General features: G+C 44.2%; 1 protein-coding gene across 4 annotated transcripts in view; it reads left to right on the top strand.

The window, feature by feature from the left end:
- The first annotated feature begins 773 nt into the window (after positions 1–773).
- The window catches only part of LOC127008133 (irregular chiasm C-roughest protein-like), a 120,287-nt gene continuing 99,645 nt past the window's right edge, over positions 774–21,415 (top strand). For 2 of the 4 annotated variants that reach the window (XM_050879772.1, XM_050879768.1), the window contains exons 1-5: positions 775–2,287; positions 5,853–5,965; positions 16,290–16,516; positions 17,697–17,884; positions 20,497–20,625. In XM_050879772.1, coding sequence (XP_050735729.1) covers positions 1,851–2,287; positions 5,853–5,965; positions 16,290–16,516; positions 17,697–17,884; positions 20,497–20,625 — 1,094 coding nt within the window. In that variant the 5' untranslated portion in view covers positions 775–1,850. Of the gene's footprint in view, positions 2,288–5,852; positions 5,966–16,289; positions 16,517–17,696; positions 17,885–20,496; positions 20,626–21,415 lie in introns of all 4 variants that reach the window. The other 2 variants (XM_050879769.1, XM_050879771.1) reach the window with 2 other exon arrangements.

The raw sequence follows: 21,415 nt of genomic DNA, 5'->3' as shown, positions 1-21,415 counted from the left end.
ATGTCTTGTTATGGGGAAGATGAGGAAGAGGAGTGGGGTCAGACATGTGGGTAAGAAATGGAGATAGGATAAGAAATGGAATAAGAAATGAAAGATAAGAAATAATGGGAAAAGAAAGTGGATAAAAAATAGGAATAGGAGGATAGGGAATGGGAGAGCCGGTATTAGGAGTAGCCTGGAATGAGATGGGGGGAGGTGGAATGGGCATGTCAGCAAGTGGTGGATGTGGTGATGGGGTGGTGATGGGAGGGGCACATCTTCTGGAATAGTGGTGTTGAGGATGAAGGGAGAATGTTTTGAAGTAGGTTTAGGTGGCATGGGTGTTACGAGCGGGTTAATTTATCTTCGCTTTGTCTTGTTATTTTTATTGACCTTGCTCTGTTTCCTTCGCTGTAACAAAAAAGCGTTGCGGAGGTATGGTGAATGGAGGGGAGGGGAGGTGTGGAGAGGAGGGGGTTTAGGGTGATGGTGACGGGTGTATAGACGAGTGTATTTAGTTTATTTAAGGTTGGGGAGATAACTCTAACAACGGCCTACTCTTTGTTCGAAGTTTCATATTTCACCCGAAGTCGTAAGTTGCTGTTTTACGTCTCTCTCTCTCTCTCTCTCTCTCTCTCTCTCTCTCTCTCTCTCTCTCTCTCTCTCTCTCTCTCTCTCTCTCTCTCTCTCTCTCTCTCTCTCTCTCTCTCTCTCTCTCTTTAATATTCTCTTTTACTCTTCATTCTCTTTACTACAGCACATTAGGCAATCAAGGAAAAACAGAAGCAAAAAAACAATAAGAAAAAGTCCACAAAGAAACGCTCCTCTTAGTATGGCTCTTGAACACTTGCCTTCCCTCTCCCCCATCACGGCATAAAGGACAACAGACTAAAGTGATCCAAACTCTTATTTTCTCAACCGTAGCGGGCGGGCGTGGAGGGGTGCAGGGCATGGACGTTGGTGGAGGTGGAGAGTGGGTGTGGAGGGTGCTGTGTGGGCGGGGCAGGGACGTGGAGGAGAAGGGATGGTTGGGGTAGGTGAGGGTGGGGAAGAAGGGAGAGGGTGGTGGGGTGAGGGGGGTGAAGTATTCTTGGGTAATGGGACTGTCAACGGCGAAATATCTGAGAAAATATTGGGTGTTACTGCGTCCTGGGATTTCCGGGAGCTGTGGCCTCTTAAACACACACACACACACACACACACTCACACACACAAGGTCGTCATGTCACTCGCATACGGCGTAACAGCATTATTATGTTTTCCTTTTCTCCTTCCCGTTTTCTCGGCCCCACGATCTGTTTTTTTCCTCTTGACCTTCTACGTCTCATTTTCCTCTCATACGCACAGAGCGCTCATACCTCCTTTTTCTTCTATATACGCTTCCTACCTTTAGAACTTTGCACACCTTCCATATTTTCCTTTCCTCCTATACACACCATTTTTATATTCTTTTTCTATCTTATCCATATTTTCTTTCGTCCTACATCCGCCCTCTCCCATGACTCGCCTTCAAACACACTTCACTGCTCCAATCTTCCTAAACATATCCTCCTCACACGCTTTTCCTTCGTTAATCTTTCTATCCTTTCTTCCCACATAGGAACAAATGGAGTCTAAAAGATGCCAGCAGGCCTATACAAGACAATTCCTGTAAACCTAACCTCACCTCTCTCCTATCTCTCCCTTCCACTCTTTTGCATCCAATACTCATCCTCCGTATCACCATTCCATATATGACCTTTCTTGTCGTCCCTTCTACAGCCTTCTTCTGCCATTCCACTTCATTCCACATTCTCCACTTGTCCGCCTCCTTGACACACCCTTGACCTATCTAATGCCTATCTAACGTTACTTGTCCTTCCTTGCAGACCATGTTCGCGTGGTGGATCTCCTGGCTGGCGCTATGCATCCTGCTGGGTTGGAGTCCTGCAGGAGGAGGGACGGGGGTGGTCAGCGCGACGCCGGCGGCGGCGGGGACGGAGGCGGCGGCGACAGCGATGTGGACGGTGACCAAAAGAAGCGGCGAAGACCTTCCATACCAGCACCACCGCCGCTCGTCTGGCAGAAACACGCAACCTTCGAAATCCTCCTCTTCCTCCTCCCCCTCCTCCTCCTCGAGCTCTCATCTCCTCATTGGGTCCCCCGCGGTGGGCCAGGGTCCAGCGCGCCAGGGGAAGGACCTGAAGCTCGGCCCCGGCATGGGCGGCTCCGCGGTGGAGACGATAGAGACGGAGGGCGCGCAGTACTTCGCCACGCAGCCCACGCCGCAGACAGCCGTGGTGGGCTCGACGGCGGTGCTCCCCTGCAGGTGCGTGTGTGTGTGTGTGTGTGTGTGTGTGTGTGTGTGTGTTCGCAAATAATCCAACGTGGAATCCTTTCTGCCTTTTCCCTTCACTGTTCTTTATCGGCGTTGAACGAGCTTCCTTGTTTTCTTTTCTTTTTTTTCAGTCCATATTTTTTTCCCTTTTTTTCCTATCATTTTCTTTCCGGGAGTTTCCTTGGTATTCGTTATAATCTTTGGTGCCAATTCGTTCTTGATTGTCTTACTTTTTCCACTTTACTTTGCAAATATTTTTTTTTACCAAAGTTTCGTCAACATCAAAACATTTCAAAGTCACAAACTACACCTCCATTTCTCTTTTCCTTTTAATCAACAGAGCAATCCTTTCTCCCTCCCTTCATCTCCTTCCTCGGTTTCTTCCCCTAGTCCACACGCCTCCGCTAGTCCTTGTAAGTCTCAAAGGTCATCTCCGCCTCGTGTGTCCACCTCTTGGGTCCTCTTCCGCCCCTCCTGCTCAACCTTTCCATTCGTCGCGGTAATCCCCTTCCTCGCCTTCCTTATCTGCCATCACCATCACCACACACACTAGGCACTTCGCTCCACCTCCATCAAATCCCCATTCCTGGTCTTGTAAGCAATATTCCTCCATTCCGGTCCGTTCTCTTTACTTTCATTTTTGCTTCTATTCCTTATTTTTTCTATTGTTTTCGCTTTTTCACGCTTTGATTTCTCCACCTTGATATCTTCTTCTCATTTTCCACGTCCTATTCTTTGTCTGACAGTCTTTTTTTTTTACAACAGAGGAGACGGTTCAAGGGCGTAAAAAAAAAAAGAAAACAATAATGAAAAAAAAGACCGCTGTTTCTTATCATATTTTTTTCTTCTGTTTATTTTTTTCCTATTTTTGGGTTTTATCTTTCTGCATCTCCACCTTCTCTTCCTTCAGGTTTCCTTTAGTTACAAACCTTTGCCTTACGGTCTGTTTTCATATCATTTTTTCCCAGTCTTTCTCCTCTTTTATCAGGATTTGTCTTGCTACACCTTCACTTCCTCTTTTCTTATAGTCTGTCTCCTGTGCTATATTCTTCACCATTGTGTCTTTTCACGAATTATCTTCCTCTATCCCCCACTTCCTCCTCTCCTCCTTCTTCTTCCAATTCCTCTTCAGTTACAAGTCCATTATTCTCTTCACACCACCCTTCCCACCCACTTCATAAAACACCGCCCTACAGCTACCACTCATCTGCCTCATCCCTCACTTTCCCCTTCTTTCAGGTAACCTCACTTTTAATCAGCCAGCCTGTTCACCTGTGTTTCACCCGTCACCTGGCCCTCCATCACCTGCCCGGGCTGTGTTATTTTAAAGCCATTCGTATTGTTTGCCCAAGTCCTGTGGTTATGTGCAGTCATTGGCGTGAAAAAGGTGTGCTTGTGTGTGTGTGTGTGTGTGTGTGTGTGTGTGTGTGTGTGTGTGTGTGTGTGTGTGTGTGTGTGTGTGTGTGTGTGTGTGTGTGTGTGTGTGTGTGTTTACTTCTTTGCCAATCTTATTTGCAGCATTTTTCTTCTTTCCTTCTCACCATTTTCATCTTTTTCTTAGTTTTATTTTTTTATTGTTTTCAAGTGTATTTTTTTTTATTTTTTACTTTTATTTATTCAATTACTTTTACTTTTTTATCACCAATTTCATATTTTTCTAGTTTATTTTTTTATTATTTTTTGTGTGTACCTCTTTTCCCCTTTTCTTTTCTTTATAACAGTATTTTTCTTCTTTCTTTCTCGTCAATTTCATCTTTTTTTTCTATTTTTATTTTTCATTGTTTTTAGTGTTTATCCTTTTTTTGGCTTTTTGCTTTTCTATATTGCAGTATTTTTCTTTCCTCCTTTTTCCCACCAATTTCCATCTTTTCTTCCAGTTTTAATTCATTTATTGCTTTATTTTATGTTTTTCTTCCCCCGCTTCCCGCTTCCTTTTCACGGCTTTCCGCTCCCATTTATTTACAATCGCACCCGTCTATCTACGTTATACATTTTCCACTTCTTTTATTTTCTATTTTCTCCTTTCAGTGTATCTCTAGTGACATTATTCTTTTTCGTTTTCTTATATTTTACCTCCACATGAGTGTTTATTCTCTCTCTCTCTCTCTCTCTCTCTCTCTCTCTCTCTCTCTCTCTCTCTCTCTCTCTCTCTCTCTCTCTCTCTCTCTCTCTCTCTCTCTCTCTCTCTCTCTCTCTCTCTCTCTCTCTCTCTCTCTCTTCAACAAACCAATCTCTCCATGGCTTGTTTTCTTTCCCACCAAGACTAGAAAACTCTCCCCTCCCTTCTCTCTCTCTCTCTCTCTCTCTCTCTCTCTCTCTCTCTCTCTCTCTCTCTCTCTCTCTCTCTCTCTCTCTCTCTCTCTCTCTCTCTCTCTCTCTCTCTCTCTCTCTCTCTCTCTCTCTTCTCTCCATTCTCCCCCTCCATGTCTGTATCTTCCTGAAATCCTTCGTTCTTCCCTCTTCTCCATTTCCCTTTATCCCTCCTTCCTTTCCTCTCTCTCTCCTCCGTTTCATTTTTCCTTCTCTCCATCCGTGTGTCTCTCTTCCATTTCCTTTCCTCCCTCCCTCTCTTCCTATATACACTCTCCTTTTATTTTCCTCCGTCTCTCTCTCTCTCTCTCTCTCTCTCTCTCTCTCTCTCTCTCTCTCTCTCTCTCTCTCTCTCTCTCTCTCTCTCTCTCTCTCTCTCTCTCTCTCTCTCTCTCTCTCTCTCTCTCTCTCTCTCTCTCTCCAGTTTTATTTTACTCCTTATTTCCTCGCTTCTAATTCTTCTTCATCTCTTTCAGTCCATCTCTCATGCATTTTATCTTCCACTCATCTCTTTCCCAATCTATATTTTCGTCTTTCTCCACTTCCCTTCCTCTTTCCGGCTTCACTTACTGTTCTTTCCTCTTTCTTTCTCTATATTTCCTCCTCTTGGTCTCTTCTTTATTCTCCCTTTTCATTCTCCTTGTCAACTATTTTCGTCTCTCTCTCTCTCTATGGCCTTTTTTTCCTACTTTTTTTTTCTTTCTCCTTACTTCCTCGATCCCTTCCCTCTCATATTTCTTCTTTTCTCCTCCTCCTTCCTTCTCTTCCTCTCTTTCCTTTGATTTATTTCCTTAAATCTTTCTTTCCTTCCTCCATCCCTCTTCCTCTTCACTACATTGCTCCTTTCATTCCTCTTCTGCTTCCATCTCCTCTTCTTCCTTCTCAACGGGTCTTTTATCTTTCTCCATTCTACCTTTCAGTAATTCTTCTCTTACTCTTTCATCTCTTCTTGTTTCATCTTTTTTCTTTCATCTTCTTTCTCTAATCGTTATGCTTCCTTCCTCCATGCCGTCATTTTCCCTCTTTTTCCTAGGTTACTATCTTTTCTTTAATCATTATTTTCTTTTTCTCTCTCTCTCTCTCTCTCTCTCTCTCTCTCTCTCTCTCTCTCTCTCTCTCTCTCTCTCTCTCTCTCTCTCTCTCTCTCTCTCTCTCTCTCTCTCTCTCTCTCTCTCTCTTCATATTCCTCCTTACTAACCACGTATCTCCCCCCTCCCACCCACCCCGCACACCTGGCCGGCCGCAGGGTCATCAACAAAGTGGGTCACCTGCAGTGGACCAAGGACGGGTTTGGCCTGGGCACGGAGCGGGACCTGGACGGCTTCTCGCGCTACGGCATGATTGGCTCCGACGATGAAGGTAAGCGCACGCACGTCAGGTAACAGGTAGAAAGCCATGTATGTGCCTGAATAAAAGTCCGCCGTGGCTTATCAGTGAAGTAAAAAATTCTCTTTAGGCGTGAAACTTGACATACGGGTAAAACAAAGTGAAAAATTCGTTTGAAAATTACAGACTTTATCAAGGAGCCGCTGCGAGTAAAAGAATTATTAAGTCAGGCAAAGCGTAGTTACGAGGAAAATATCGCCGCCAACTGTAAAATTAATCCAAAGTCTTTTTTTAATCAAATACGCCTGGCATATGTTGCCTTAAAAAGATAAAGACATAAGTAAGATAAAGGTAAAGGAGAGGAGCAAACGTTAAGCTGCGCGTTGCGTCGGAGTTCATCTCAGTTACTTTGGCACTTGAGAGTGTGATGGGTTAGACCCCGGGACACAATGGCAAGTGTAACATCCAGGTTTCCACAATTAACTTTCCTCGGGTCCCATCAATAGAGCAACCCGAAAAGGAGAGTGAACACCTGGGTGGGTTGTGGGCCGAATACCTTGGTTGGGATCGAACCCGAGCCCGTGGTTTTGTATCTAGGCGTGCAGTCCACATCAAAGAAGCGCAAAGGAATATAGTCCATTAGGTACTTCAATCACACGCCGGGGGTATACATAAAGAGCATACTAAATAACAGGGTGGCATGTGAAGATAAAGTACACGTTAGCATGAAACAGGAAGATATATACAAACTCGACGATACAACCATGCCAGACACACAACCATGCCAGACAAACAACCATGCCAGACACACAACCATGCCAGACACACAACCATGCCAGACACACAACCATGCCAGACACACAATTCCAAGAGAACAGGACAGCGGCCTTGCTTTCCGCTCAACACGCAAACACAAGGGCAGCCAAACATACCATACGAGTTTTTGGAAAAGAGGAGAGGAACACAGAGCAACAACCGCAGAAGAATAAACAATAAAGAAACCTCAAAGGGGAGGCTGTTGCAAAGGCCACCACCCCGACCCTCACCTGAACTGACCTGGGTCCTTTACACGCATCTAGGTCGCTGATAGGTAGAAACACACCGTGACAGGTTGAGTTATACACGTGAGCTACACAAGGCAACAAAGATACAAGAATTAGTTTACAAGTTAGCTACAAATTAGTACAATGAAAGAGGACTATCAAGACACCTCTCCATCCGAAAACGACCTTTCTTTTGGCCACTCTTCCCTAACCCGGTAGCAGCGATGGGCCAAATTTGTGGCTTTACCGTGTACCAGCGACGGGCCAAATTTGTGCCATGATATATAAACCCTCCCCAAAAATAGATGATGCATAAACTGATCATAAATGCATTAATGTATATTATGAAATGGTTTGCGTGAGTGATGATTTTTCTACTTTTTCTCGCTTAGAGGGCCCTTAAGAAACATGATACCCCCAGCTACCGGGCTAATTTACACTATATTATAGGAGATGTACTTAGCGGGTTCTTTTCATTTATTTTTGCCCTTGAGCTGCCTCTTTTATGTAAAAAAACAGGAATACAGTCTCATTAAACAGGTAGAAATGCACATATTTAAACGATTCACTTGTAGATCTGACACCGCTAATAGGTAGATATATTCACGTTAAAAAGGTAGAAATATGAACGTTAACACCGCCCTGAAAACTAAAGTAGGTAGATATAAGTTAGACTACATCTACAGTACATTCCCAATCAACAGGCAGAGATATACATATGCGATAGATACTCCTGCTTATCTGTCTAGCAGCAAACCATTTAACATGAAGATACACATAACCATAATACACAGTGCAAAACAGACAAGTAGGAAAATGCTTGTAGAAACGACACGCCAGCAAACAGGTAAAGGGTACACGTTCCAAACACACCTGTATTTTGTACCTGCCCGGGAAATAGATAGCAAGAGAGAGAGACACGTCCAAACACACCATTATTTCGTTTTATTGTTTTTTTACTCGTCCTTCTGTTATCCTTCCTCTTCCTTCTCGATGACAAAGACAAACACACAAACACGGGCGCAAACAAGTGCCGGAGAACCTTCACACGAACATACTATCTTGTCATTTGATGTTGTTTTTTTGCTTTCCTTGTAATCTGTTGTGTCTCGTCTTACCCTCCTCAACCTCCTCAACCTCCTCCTCCTCCTCCTCCTCCAACTCCTCCTCCACCTCTTCCTCTTGCCACTCCTCTTCCTACAAACAAACAGACACGAGTGCAAACAGACACACACAGGCAAATCTCACGCAACACGCACCGTCTCTGTTTTTCCCCGTTTTTCTCTTTCTTCCTTTCTTTCTTTTCTCGTGTTTCATGGTCGTGTTTTCTTCCATGTTTTTTTCTTCTATTCTTCTCTTTTCTTTTGTTGGTGTTGTTGTTCTTCCTTGCTTCTGTTCAATTGTTTTCTTCTGTCTTCGTTTCTATTATCGCCCTTTTTTGGTCCCCTCTTCTCATTCTGTTGTTATTGGTGGTGGTGGTGATGGTGGTGGGGGAGGAGGGGGGGGGGTTGTGACACATTTCTTTCTTTTCCTTTTCTACATATTTTTATTATTATTGTTCCTCTTGTTTTTGCTATTCTTCAATTTCCTCTTCGTTTTCGTTTTGTTTTACACACACACACACACACACACACACACACACACACACACACACACACTTTTCCCTTCGCTTATTTTTCTTTTTCTTGTTCTGATTCTGCCGCCTTTACTTTCATTTTCGTATCCAAATTCTTATTCACGCACACACTTTTTTTCCTTGCTTATTCCTTTTATTTTTCATGTTTTTGTTTTGGCTGCTCTTCATTTTCCTCCAAGTATTCGTTTTGTTCTTCACACGTACACGCTTTCACTCTTCCATTTCAACGCTTGACAAATACTCACTTAATCTTTTTGCTGCTCTTCGTTTTCCTCTCCACACTCACTTTGTTCTTTTATGAGCTCAAAGTTTTTTTCTCTGCTTTCGAGACTTAACAAATATTTCTATAATCAATCCATCATAAACTAGACCTCCTTTTGATGTCGCCAGATTGAACAAAAGACAAACGAGAAAGCAGCGCATTCCCAAGAAAACAAAACCCTAATTACACGATCAAAGACGATAATAACCCATCGGTAATAGCGCGGCAAAAGACTTATTACTGTTATTTTACTCCTTTCCGATAAGTGATTAAGAGGAGGAGCCGCGGAGGAGGATGCGATGCTAAGTAATCAAGGTACAGGAGGAGAAAAAAATCGAATGCTACCGTTATAGTTTCAGATCCGCTTCAGACTGTTATTTGTTCCTTTGTTTATTGTAGTCGCTGTTTATATTATAGCGTTCAGTGACAATTATATTTTTATTTTTATTTCTTTAATCTTTATTTTTTTTTTTTGGGGGGGGGGGTGATGATGCGGGAGATGATGGGTAAAACGAGCATAAATATTGTCCATTTTCATCTCTTTTCGTTTAAATACCTGTCTGGGTTACACTCTCTCTCTCTCTCTCTCTCTCTCTCTCTCTCTCTCTCTCTCTCTCTCTCTCTCTCTCTCTCTCTCTCTCTCTCTCTCGCTAATTATCCTCATTATTCTATTTTTTCAAACGTTTGGAAAGTAATAAAAGAAAACGTTTAGTCAAGGCAGAGTGGAACATGTTACAGAGAATGTGATAGAGAGACAGGCAACGACAATACATCTCTCTCTCTCTCTCTCTCTCTCTCTCTCTCTCTCTCTCTCTCTCTCTCTCTCTCTCTCTCTCTCTCTCTCTCTCTCTCTCTCTCTCTCTCTCTCTCTCTCTCTCTCTCTCTCTCTCTCTCTCTCTCTCTCTCTCTTCCCCCTTGACCTTGTGATCCATTTTCTCTCTTCCTTTTCTCTCACTGTACAACGTTTTTTTCTTCGTTGTTTTCTCGCCTTTAATTCTCCTCCACTTTCCCTGTAAGCGTGTCGACGTTTCTTTCTGTTAGTCTGTCTGTTTTTTCTGTCTGCCTGTCTGTATCTCTCTTTTCCCTTTCTGGTGACCTCTGATCTATCTATTGAAGCAGAACATCCTCTCCCCTCCACCTCCTCCTCCACCACCACCACCACCTCCTCCTCCTTTTCCTCCGCCTCTTTCTCCTCCTACTCCTTCCATTCCTAGAACCTCCACATCGTCTAGAACTCTTTTCCATTCACCCACTTCATTCTCATCATCATAACACCACAACCAACACCAACACCAACAACAACAATAACAACAGCAACAACAACAACAGCATCCTCTTCACTGGCCTTCATTCAAACGTATCAATTTCTATCTTACCTTTTCTGTGATCACCCTTTTCTTTCCCCCTTCTTCATCCACCTTCTCTTACCTTTCATTTATTGAGTATTGAGTCTTTGTATTCTTTATGTTTTATACACTATTCACTTTTCTTCAATTCTTCCTTCCTTATTATTTTTTTTTTCATTTCTCTAGTCTCCCATTTTTTTCTTCCTTTTCTTTATTTTTCTTTGTCTTCTAGTCTTTGCGCCTGATACCCCTTATATTTGTCTCTCTTAAATAACTCTCTATAACTTTCCTTTGCATTTCACTTCTTCATCTGAGTTATTTCATTTCGCTTCTTCATCACTTCTTCATCTGAGTTATTTATCCTCCTCTTCCTCTTCATCCTCCTCCTACCTGCCCTTCTCACCTGCCTATTATTTCACTTCATCCATTCTTCATCTGAGTTATCTATCCTCCTCCTCCTCCTTCTCTTCATCCTCCTTCTCCCACCTACCCTTCTCACCTGCCTATTACACATTCTCATCTTCATCCATAACCAGCCACTCCCTTCAGCCTACCATCTTTCCTTTTACCTGTTCACCTGTCGACATGCCCTCACCTTTCCTCCCTCTCTCTAGCTACCATCTCCTTCCTCTCCTCCCTCCTGTCTTCCCCTCCCCACCCCACACCCCTCCTCCTATCCCAACATATATTCCCATCACCACTTACCTCACCTGTGTGTCTCTCTCCATCCCTCCCTCCTTCTAACCCTTTCCCCTGTCTATCAGCTTCCCTCTCCCCCATCCTCCCTTCCTAACACAAACTTCCATCACCATTCCCCCTCCACAATAGCTCTCCCTCCCTCCTAACCTTCCCATCACTAGCTCCCCTTTCCGCTGTGTATCGGGTCTATCTGCTTTCCTCCCTCTCCCTCCCTGGCCTCCCTTCCCTCCCCCGCTGACCCGTGACCTCTGTCCTCGTCTAGACATGCTGCCCGTCACCATTAAGTCTCGGAACGCCGCGGAAATTATTCAGACATACTCGCTTGCTTCACCCCTTCCCTCCCTTCCAATCCCTTCCCACACCCTCTCCCCTCCCCTTTAACTCCCCCTCCTACACTCCCGTTGCCTCCCCTCCCCTCCCATCGCCTCCCACTCCCCGCCCTTCCCCGCACCGCCGACCTACTTCGCTCACTCACTCCTTCCCTCGTCGGGCACACTTTGTTGGGAGGGGGTACGGACGGAGGGTGGAAGGGGACAATAGACGCACTGATAGATACATGCAAACATACGCACTTGCACTCATTTATACTTACAAGATGATGATGATGATGATAAGGAAGAAGAAGAAGAAGAAGAAGAAAAAGAAAAAGAAGAAGAAGAAGAAGAAGAAGAAGAAGAAGAAGAAGAAGAAGAAAAAGACGAAGAAGAAGAAGAACAAGAACAAGAATAAGAACAAGAACAAGAACAAGAAGAAAAAGACGAAGAAGAAGAAGAAGAAGAAGAAGAAGAAGAAAAAGAAGAAAAGAAGAAGAAGAAGAAGAAGAAGAAGAAAAGAAGAAAGAAAAAAACAAGAGCAAGAAGAACAAAAAGAACAAGGAGAATAATAATATGATAAATATATAAGAGAAAAAGGTTAATAATCGCTTTAGAGGTTCCACCGAAACTCGAACTTGGATCCTTGCATTTAGAATTTAAAGTGCTAACAACTACACATAGAGAGACCTTTAAACAGACACATTAATAGCTCTAAAGTGATTTCACATCGTCTTTCCCGCTCCTCACTTCATTCTCGTTGCCCGCATTGTACAAAAGGAGTGACGACGCTTTCGGAATCTACGAAAGCCACAAAAGGAGATTAACTCACATTTGGTTTACATGTATTTTTTCACAGTTGTGATGCATAAGCCTTTTCAGACTATCACTAGGCTCAGAAAACTACCCATGGAAACTCTAACAGAACCCTTACGAAAGCCTTACCAAATGTTAGTGTACAGGTGGCTTGTGCCTTAGGTCCTTATATAGGCACATACGAAAATACATAGCAAAATATGATTATGATGACAGTAATAAAAATTATAGTAGTAGTAGCAGAAGTTGTAGTAGTAGTAGTAGTAGTAGTCGTTCTCCCTGCTCAGGTCGGCCATCCTATGTCTCAGGGGCACCAGACACTCTGGCCCAAAAGCCACCAACATCCCCAATACAGGCTATGAAGCCACAGTGGTGGAGAGTGACATTAGGGTGGGTCGGGAGTGACTTGAGTAAGGAAGGACAGGGGGATCTGGACGTAATAGATGATAGGTGATTTAGTGCTAGGTAGTATTAGTGATATGGTTGGATGCCACAGTCATTAGCGAACAGAGTTGGGGCTAATGACCTCCAAGCTATGGAGCCCTCCATGATTATGTGCCGGGAAAATAAACATGGGTGGAGGTATCATTATTATTATTATTATTATTATTATTATTATTATTATTATTATTATTATTATTATTATTATTATTATCAATAATAGTATTTTTAAAAAAAATAGGGGTAGTATAAAAGCGTTAGGTTATCTGTCTTCCTACCTTTTACGTTCGCTGGAATTACATATATATATTTTAGTGCCTGTTGCGGTAACCATTAAACACACACACAAAGTACAGGCGCCTGACTCTTTCAAGGTATCGTCCTCGGCAGTCTTTCCTGGACAACGAATGTCTAGATGTTGTCAAAGAGATTGTTTGGAATGTTATTTAATTACATGACTGCAGTTTTCTTTTCGTTTGCCAGACGTGTAGCTACTTTTTAATACAAAGTTGCTGCTTTACCAATTCGCTGTCTCGTGAGTGTTTTCATCATTGTGTTCAAATTATTGTTTTCTAGTCTATCGTAAGGGTTCCTTTACTTTTACCGAACTGGCATCAAAATAAAATCAATCATCGGTAATAAACTTTCATTGTCAGCCGTTTGATTTGAAATGTCTATTCACTAAATGATTAGGAAGAAACTTTTTTGTCCGAACAGTTATCAACAGTTTATAACAAATACTGAGTTTTGTTTCACCAGTTTGATTACTCTTTAAACATGTGTTAGAGGTTACTTTTTTGTAAACTGGAACCATGCTTTTCATTGAACTCTCTCCGAGCCATTCTTTTTAATTCGTTTTCTTGTAAATAATTATTTTGGCAATGACATCAACACTTTTTTGCTGTCAAGTGCACGTCGATACTCTTCCCTTCGACGGCCGACGAGTACGACGATAAATCATGCTGCGAGGAAGATGAGGAGAAAAGGGAACAGGAAGAATGGAAGAATGGGAGGGAGGGGGAGAGGGGGGAGTGAGAGGAGCAAAGGGAAAGGGAAGCGACTGGGAAAAAATGACCAAAGGGAGAGAAGGAAACGAAAGGACTACAGTAGAGGGAGTAGAGGACCGACTAAATCAAAAAGGAATAGAGAAAGGAACGGAAAAGGATGGAAAATGAAAACGGAGGAGAGTAGCGGATGGAAGGGAGGGACTGGAGGGAGGAAAGAAGGGGAGGACGGAGGCAAGGAAATGGGGGTGGAGGGAGGAAAGGAGGGAGAGGACGGAGGCAAGGAAAGAGAGGGAGGAAAGAAGGGAGAGAACGGAGAAGGAAGAGCAACGCGAGACTGTAGAATGAAGCTTCGTATTGGCGTTGTGTTGCTTCAGAGCCGAGTGAAGCAATAATTGGCCACGAGAGAGAGAGAGAGAGAGAGTTTTCAATAATTTCTTCGCTATTTCTGGCCTTTAATCACCGGCTGGACAGACAAGCGACCTTCACCTTTATGGGCGGGTCGAGCAGCGGCTGGAAGCGAAAATATGTGAAGGTCTGCCTGGCGGGAAACATTGCAGGAATAAACTTAATTTGTTTTTCTGTTATTATTACTCTCCGGCTTGTATTTTGTTGTATTGTGACTTTTGGGTTTGTATTTATTTTCTTGTTCTAATCTTGCTCTGATGTAAAATGATAAAATAGAAGTAATAATAGTAAAGCATTAACCAGAATACGTTTTATTTGTTTTATTTCCTAATATTTTTCAGCTTTCTTTTTTCCTTCTTTTTTTTTATAATCTGTCTAGACGTGTATGGCGGGTGGAAAAATATGTAATAGAAATAATAATAGTGAACATTTACACGAGTAGGCCTATGTTGAATATATTTTGCTTTATTAATACTATTTCCTTCCTTTTTTAATTTTCTTGTGTTTATGGACTTGTATGCCAGGCGGAAAATAATAAAATAATAAAGATAACAGTCTGACAAGCGAGAAAAGAAATATACGAAAAAGTTTTATTTCTTTTCTTGTATTATTACTTTAAAGTTTTGTTATTTTCTTCCTTTTTCCTAATCTTCTTCCTAGGGACTTACATGGCAGGTAGAAAATGATATGATAAAATAACAACAGTAAAGGTGATGACTGTTAGACGGAAAAATTGATAAAAATGTGGAAATGGTTGAACGTAAAAAAAATATAGACTGTTACGACGCAAAATCATTTCCAGTAAAGATGTAAAACTGTGAAGGACGCGTGCAGGTGGAATGTTTGCCACTTGTTATTATTATTATCATTATTATTTATTATTATTGTCATTGTTATTACTGCTTAGTCGTCATTGTTGTCTTTCAAGCGGACGGTCTCTCTCTCTGTCTCTGTCTCTCTCTCTCTCTCTCTCTCTCTCTCTCTCTCTCTCTCTCTCTCTCTCTCTCTCTCTCTCTCTCTCTCTCTCTCTCTCTCTCTCTCTCTCTCCAACTTCTGCTTTGGCGTGTTCAACCTTTCATAACCTTTCTTAAATTCATGACATTGCAAAAGAATACTCTCTCTCTCTCTCTCTCTCTCTCTCTCTCTCTCTCTCTCTCTCTCTCTCTCTCTCTCTCTCTCTCTCTCTCTCTCTCTCTCTCTCTCTCTCTCGTTATATCTCGTTCTCTACTACAGAATTCATGGCGTTGTTGCACTCTGTTATTCTGTCTGCGTCAATTAGGCAGTGGCTCCATCAGATGCTCTCTATCTATGTGTTTTACTGTGTGTCTATCTACGTCTGGTAGTCTGGTTTTCTCTTCGTCCTCCTATCCATCTGTTTATCTCTCCCGCTCTCTCATAGAACCTAACCTGATTTCCTTCACCTGACAATCTAAATCCGTAACCTAACTTGACCTAACTTCCTTCATCTAACTTAACCTAACTTCCTTCACCTAACCATCTGAATCCGTAACCTAACTTGACCTAACTTCCTTCATCTAACTTAACCTAACTTCCTTCACCTAACCATCTGAATCCGTAACCTAACTTGACCTAACTTCCTTCATCTAACTTAACCTTACTTCCTTCACCTAACAATCTAAAGCCGTAACCTAACTTGATCCAACTTCCTTCAGCTAACTTAACCTAACTTCCTTCACCTAACAATCTAAATCCGTAACCTAACTTGATCTAACTTCCTTTTTTTAACTTAACCTAACTTCCTTCACCTAACGATCTAACTTCCGTCACCTAACATAACTTCCTTCACTTAGCCTGACTTAGCTTCCTTCGCCTAACAACTTCCTTCACATGACCTCACTTCCTTCACCCAACTAACCTAACTTCTTTCACCTAACCTATGTAACTTCTATAACTTGACTTGACCTTACTTCCTTCGTATAACGATCTAACTCCCTTCACAAAACTTGACCTAACTTCCTTTACATGAACTGACCAAACTTCTTTCACTTGACTTGACCTAACTTCCTTCACCTAACGATTTAACTTCCTTCACCTAATGTGACCTATGTAACTTCTTTCATCTAACTTGATTTATGCAACTTCTTCACCTAACGAAACTTCCTTCGCTTAATCATGTAACTCCTTTCACCTAACGATCTAATTTTCGTCACCTAACCAACCTAACTTTATTTATATAACCTAACTTCCTTCCCCTAACCCAAACTATGTAACTTCCTTAACCTAACCTAACCTTCACCTACGCAAACTTCCTTCACCTAACCTAGCTTCCTTCACCTAACATATGCAACTTCCTTCACCTAACAAATGCAACTTCCTTCACCTAGCCAAACTTCGATCCCCTAACCTAACCTAACTTTCCTCCCCCTGCAGGAGACTTCAGCCTCAGGATACAGCCGGTGTTGCTGGAGGACGACGCCCTCTACCAGTGCCAGGTGAGTGCCAGCTCGGGCGTGCCGGGCATCAGGTCCCACACGGCGCGCCTCACCGTCTACGTGCCCCCCGAGCCGCCCCGCGTCACCCCCGCCGTCCTCAGCACCACGGCGGGCATGACGGTGACGCTCGAGTGTGAGAGTAAAGGAGGACGACCGCCGCCTGAGGTGAGTGTTGTTGTTGTTTTTGTTGTTGTTGATTGTGATAGTGGTGGAAGAGGAGTTTGATGTGGTGGTGGAAGAGGAGGGGAGGAGCTTGTTGTTAGGGGGAGAAGTGTAGGGGGCGTAGGAGATAGGTGTGTTTGTAGACTGACGTGACTGGGGAAGAGAGGAGTATGTGCGTGGGTGTGATAGGTGTAGGGGGTTAAGTGTGTGTGGGGAAGAACTGTCTGTTGTATGAGGAGGAAAGGTTTGTGTGGGAGACGGATGGGGAGTGTGAGTGAGGGGGGAGTTGAAATATGCGTCTATGAAGGGGAAGTGTGTATTGGGTGTTAGGTTAGGTGATTGGGAAGGGTAAGAGTGTGAGGGAGTGATGGATATGTGTGTGGAGGGGGAGAACTGTATATTGGGAGGGGTTGATTAGATGGTTGGGGAGGAAAGACGTGTGTGTGGAGGGGGATAGGCATGTGTCTGTTGTGGGGGGAGAAGGGTGTATGGGGGGTTAGTTTTTGTGGGTGGGGAAGATGGGCAGATGTGGAGGGGAATAGGTATGTGTATAGATTTCCTTTTTTCCCCTTCTTCCCCTCCACACCTCTCCCTCACTTGACACTTTCCTCCCCAGCCAGGCCAATGTTTACGTCTCCCCTCCACACCTCCCCTCCAACCATCATTTTTTTCCTCTCACCCCTTCCTCGCCAGCCAGACAGCCAGACACAAACAAGTTCACCCTAGGGCCCGCTCCCACCCTACACTCCCTACCTGCCCACACCTTACCCTGCTCCCCTACAATAACAAGGACCACCCTCTCCCCTTCTTCCCTCACCCTACTCCCCACTCCTACTAATACACGACTACCACCTTCTCCCTCTTCTTCCCCACCCATCCCCTTACATATTCACATGCACCACCCTCTCCCCTTTCCCCACCTTCCCCTTACATCATCATCCCCACCTTACTCCCCACCCCTACAAATGCTAGCACCAACTTCTTCCCCTCTCCCTACCCTTTCCCTTTACATTTTTCCCTCACTTTCTACAGAAATAAACACAAACAACACCCTCTCCCCTTCTTCCCCACCCTTCCCCCTTCATCTACATCCCCTTACAACCCTCTCAAATCACTCCTCCCCCTTCTTTACTCCCCCCCCTTACATTCTCCCACCCTCACCGCTCTCTCCCCCCTTCAACAGATTCAGTGGGTGGACGACAGCAGACGGGAGACGATACGGACGGGCGCCATGACCTCCGAGGAAGTGATGCCGGACGGGAAGCGAGTGACGGTCCGCTCCCGCTTGTCCTTCACCCCGCGCCGCTCACACCACAACTCCTCCATCACCTGCCTCACCTCCAACCAGGCCCTCAGCTCCCCCCTCACAGGGTATGCTATGGGTGAAGGGGGAAGGGGTGGAGGGGTGCGTGTGCGTTGATGGTGGAGCATGGGAAAAGGGTGAAGGGTGCAGGGAGAAAGGGAATGTAGGGTTTGCGTTGATGGGGTAGCATGTAAAAGGGGTGAGGGGTGATGGGAGGGAGAGTAAGGTGTGCGTTGATACGGGTGCATGGGAAATGGGTGAAAGGGGAAGGGAGATGGGGTAGCACGAGGAAAGAGGAGGCAAGAGTGGAGGAGAGGGAGTAAAGTGTGGATTGAAAGGGTTGCTACATGGAAAGGAATGAAAGGGGTGGAGTGGCATACGAGGAGAGAGAAGAGAAAATAAGGTATGCGTTGATGGGGTAGCATGGGGAAAGAGGAGGTAGGAGTGGAAGAGAGGGAAAGTGAAGTGTGGATTGAAAGGGTTACTGCATGGGGTAGGAGAGAGGTAATGGAAAAGGTCAAATGGAGAATAAAATAAGGAAGGAGACAAATGATGAAGGAAAGGGATGAAAGCAACAGATACTGAAAAGGGTTACAAAGGGAGAATAAGTAAGAAAGGAAGACTAAGGATGAGGGAAGGGGAGGAACGTAGAAAAAGACAGAATAATGAGAAGAGGGAAACTGTTTGGCAAGGAAGGCAAAAATGAGGAAGGGGATGAGTGTGGGAAAGACACGGGAGGAAGGTAAAGGTTAAGTTATGGGCACAGGAAGGGTTATGGGGAAAATATTAAGAGGTAGGGAAGGGTTTCGCAAAAAGGTGGCGATAAAATAGAAGGAAAAATAGGGAGAGGCTTATAGGGAGAATAATGGGGAGGGGGCTTGGCAGGGAGGATAACGATAATGGGAGATGAGAGGAGGGAGAAAAAGGGTGATACTACAAGGAAAATAGGTGAGGAGGGGAGATTAAAGAGGGAAAAAATGGGATGAGGGCTGGATGTAAAAGGGGAGGAAGGAAGAGAAGGAAACAAGAGGGAGGTAAAGATTGGAAAGGAGACAGAAGGGAAAACCGAAAATTGGAGAAAAGATGAGAGCGAAGAGGAGAGTAAAGAAAGGGAAGAGAAGGGAAGAAAAGGGGGAAGAGAAAATAGGAAAAGGTAAAGAGCGGAAAGGAGGTAGAAGGAAAAGCCGAAAGTGTGTGTGGAGTGTAGGATAGTAAAGAAAGGGAACAGAAGGGAAGGAAAGAGAGGAGGGAATGTGGGAGAACGATAGGAGGAATCAAAAGGGAATGAAGCGAAGGGAAAGGGAGGAAAAGAATGATAAACAATACGAGGATGTTTCAAAATAGATTACTGACAATATTTTATGACTGATGGGAGGGGAAGGAACGGAAACGATGGGAGAGGGAGAGGGAGGAGAAGGAAGGGGGCTGAAAAGAGGGGAAGGAGGAGGAAAAAGAGGAGAAAATAGAAGTGCAGGGTAAAGAGAGATGAATGGACAGCAGAGAGAAAGAGGTGGAGAAGTAGGAACTGAAGAACGAGGAGGAGGAGGAAGAGGAGGAGGAGAGGAGAAGGTGAAGTAATATGACCGTCCACACACGTAAAAGTGACGCACCAAGTTAAATTATAGCAAATACTTGTGACTGGGAGATGAAAGACGAAGAGGAAGGTAAAAAGGTAACGAGAGTAGACAACAGAAGGCAGGAGAGGAGGGAAGAGAGATTGGAGGGGAGGAAGAGGAAGAGGGAGAGGATGAGGTCACCATATACGTACGAGGTTATTTCAAAGACACCCTCACCCCATCACTTTTTTCCTCCCTTTTTTTTCCTCACTTTTGTCTCCCTTGATATGAGCGAAAATGTGATGAAATAATGCGCAAACAGATTAAGGGGATACGCGCGGCAAAGCAGAAGGAAAAAAGAGAGAGAGAAAGGAGAGAAAATTTCAGTGTTCAAAAGCGGTGGGGAAGATAATGTAATAGAGAGTGCGTTATGAAAGAAAAAACGACGCACACACACACACACACACACACACACACACACACACACACACACACACACACACACACACACAAACACGCCGGAAAAATACATAGGGATTACGAAGAGAATTACACACGCAGCGGGAAAAAAAAGCTAATATTATTTTCTTTTCTCTCCCCTTTTTTTTCTCTTCCTTATCCCCGGCTTTCCATCCTCGCCCAACTCCACTCCATCATTCTCGTTCCCCTTCAATTCCTCCCCTCCCTTTCCTTCTCTTTCTCCCTCCACTCACTCCACCCCATTTATCCACCATCCACTTCTTCCTGCTTCTCCCAACTCCATTCTGCCCATCCCTCCTTCATTTACCACTTCCTTATACCACTTCACATCTATCTACCCCATCCCTTCTTCCCTTACTTTACCCTTCACTCGTAAATCCCCATCCCTCCACACCCACCACATCCATTCTTCCCTTCTTTCCACCTCTCTCGCCTCGCCGTCTTCCTCTTTCCATCTCTCTCTCTCTCACATCCACTATTCGTGACTTCCCTTTTTCCACCTCCTTGCTCTTCCCATCTCTTTCATCCACTCTTTCCATTTTCCCGCCTTTCTACTCCTTTCGTCTTACCCTTTGCTCTTTCCTTCTCTCTCTCTCCCCATTCTTTCCACCCACTCCTCGCTTCCTCGCTCCCCCCGCCTGCAGTTCAATCCAGCTGAAGGTTCTGTTCCCGCCGGAGGTCAAGCTGCAGGTCAAGCCGTCGCAGCTGGTGGAGGGAGACGACGCCACCTTCATATGTACGGCGCAGGCCAACCCAGACGACATAACGTACAGGTAAGAAAGGGGGGAGGGGGGGGGGACACCTGGTAAAGGAAGTAAAGGAGGTTAAAACTTTTAGGGTGGTATTATAAGACATTTTCGCTTCTCACATCAGCTATTTCTAAAGGTTAAAGAAGGGGTCAGTCAGGTTCTAATAAGTGTTACTTCAGGTTCAGGGTACAGAAGAAGGGTCAAACTACCACCAGGGTCATAAAACTACTCCTGGAAATGCCCACAACTCCCACGACAGCCTTGTCAAATAGGTGTTCTTGGTCTATGAAATGTCTCATAATACTACCCTTAGACGTTCTTGTATGAGTGTTCATACTGGCGTCCCGTGCAGGTAAGGAAGGGGTGACATGATCCTAATAAGCTCAGGTAAGGGAAGGTGAAAGGTGAGATGATTTCGTTAAGGTGTCAGAGTCACCCCACGTTTAGGGAAAGGAGAGCAAGGAGAGGAAATCTTGTGGCAGGTGTGTAAGTGGGAGAGGTGAGTGTTTCTGCGCAGGACACGACCTGGGCCTAACACGCAAAAGTAAGGGAAGGCGAGGTTATGATATACAGGTGTTAAGTCATCTCTCGTTTAGGTGAAAGAGAGTAAGGTGTTTTGAAGTGACGTCAGGTAAAGGTGAAGTAAGGTGAGTCTATGGGTTGTATTATAAGACATTTCGCCGCCCAAGAACACCTATTTGACAAGGCTTTCGTAGGAGTTGTGGGCATTTCCAGGGGTAGTTTTATGACCCTGGTGGTAGTTTGATCCTTCCTCTGTACCGTGAACCTGAAGAAACACTCATTAGAACCTAAC

Source organism: Eriocheir sinensis, chromosome 37, assembly GCF_024679095.1.
Source record: "Eriocheir sinensis breed Jianghai 21 chromosome 37, ASM2467909v1, whole genome shotgun sequence".
Lineage (NCBI taxonomy): Eukaryota > Metazoa > Arthropoda > Malacostraca > Decapoda > Varunidae > Eriocheir > Eriocheir sinensis.
The sequence above is the reverse complement of the archived record's forward strand: the minus strand, read 5'-3'. Positions and strand labels throughout refer to the sequence as shown.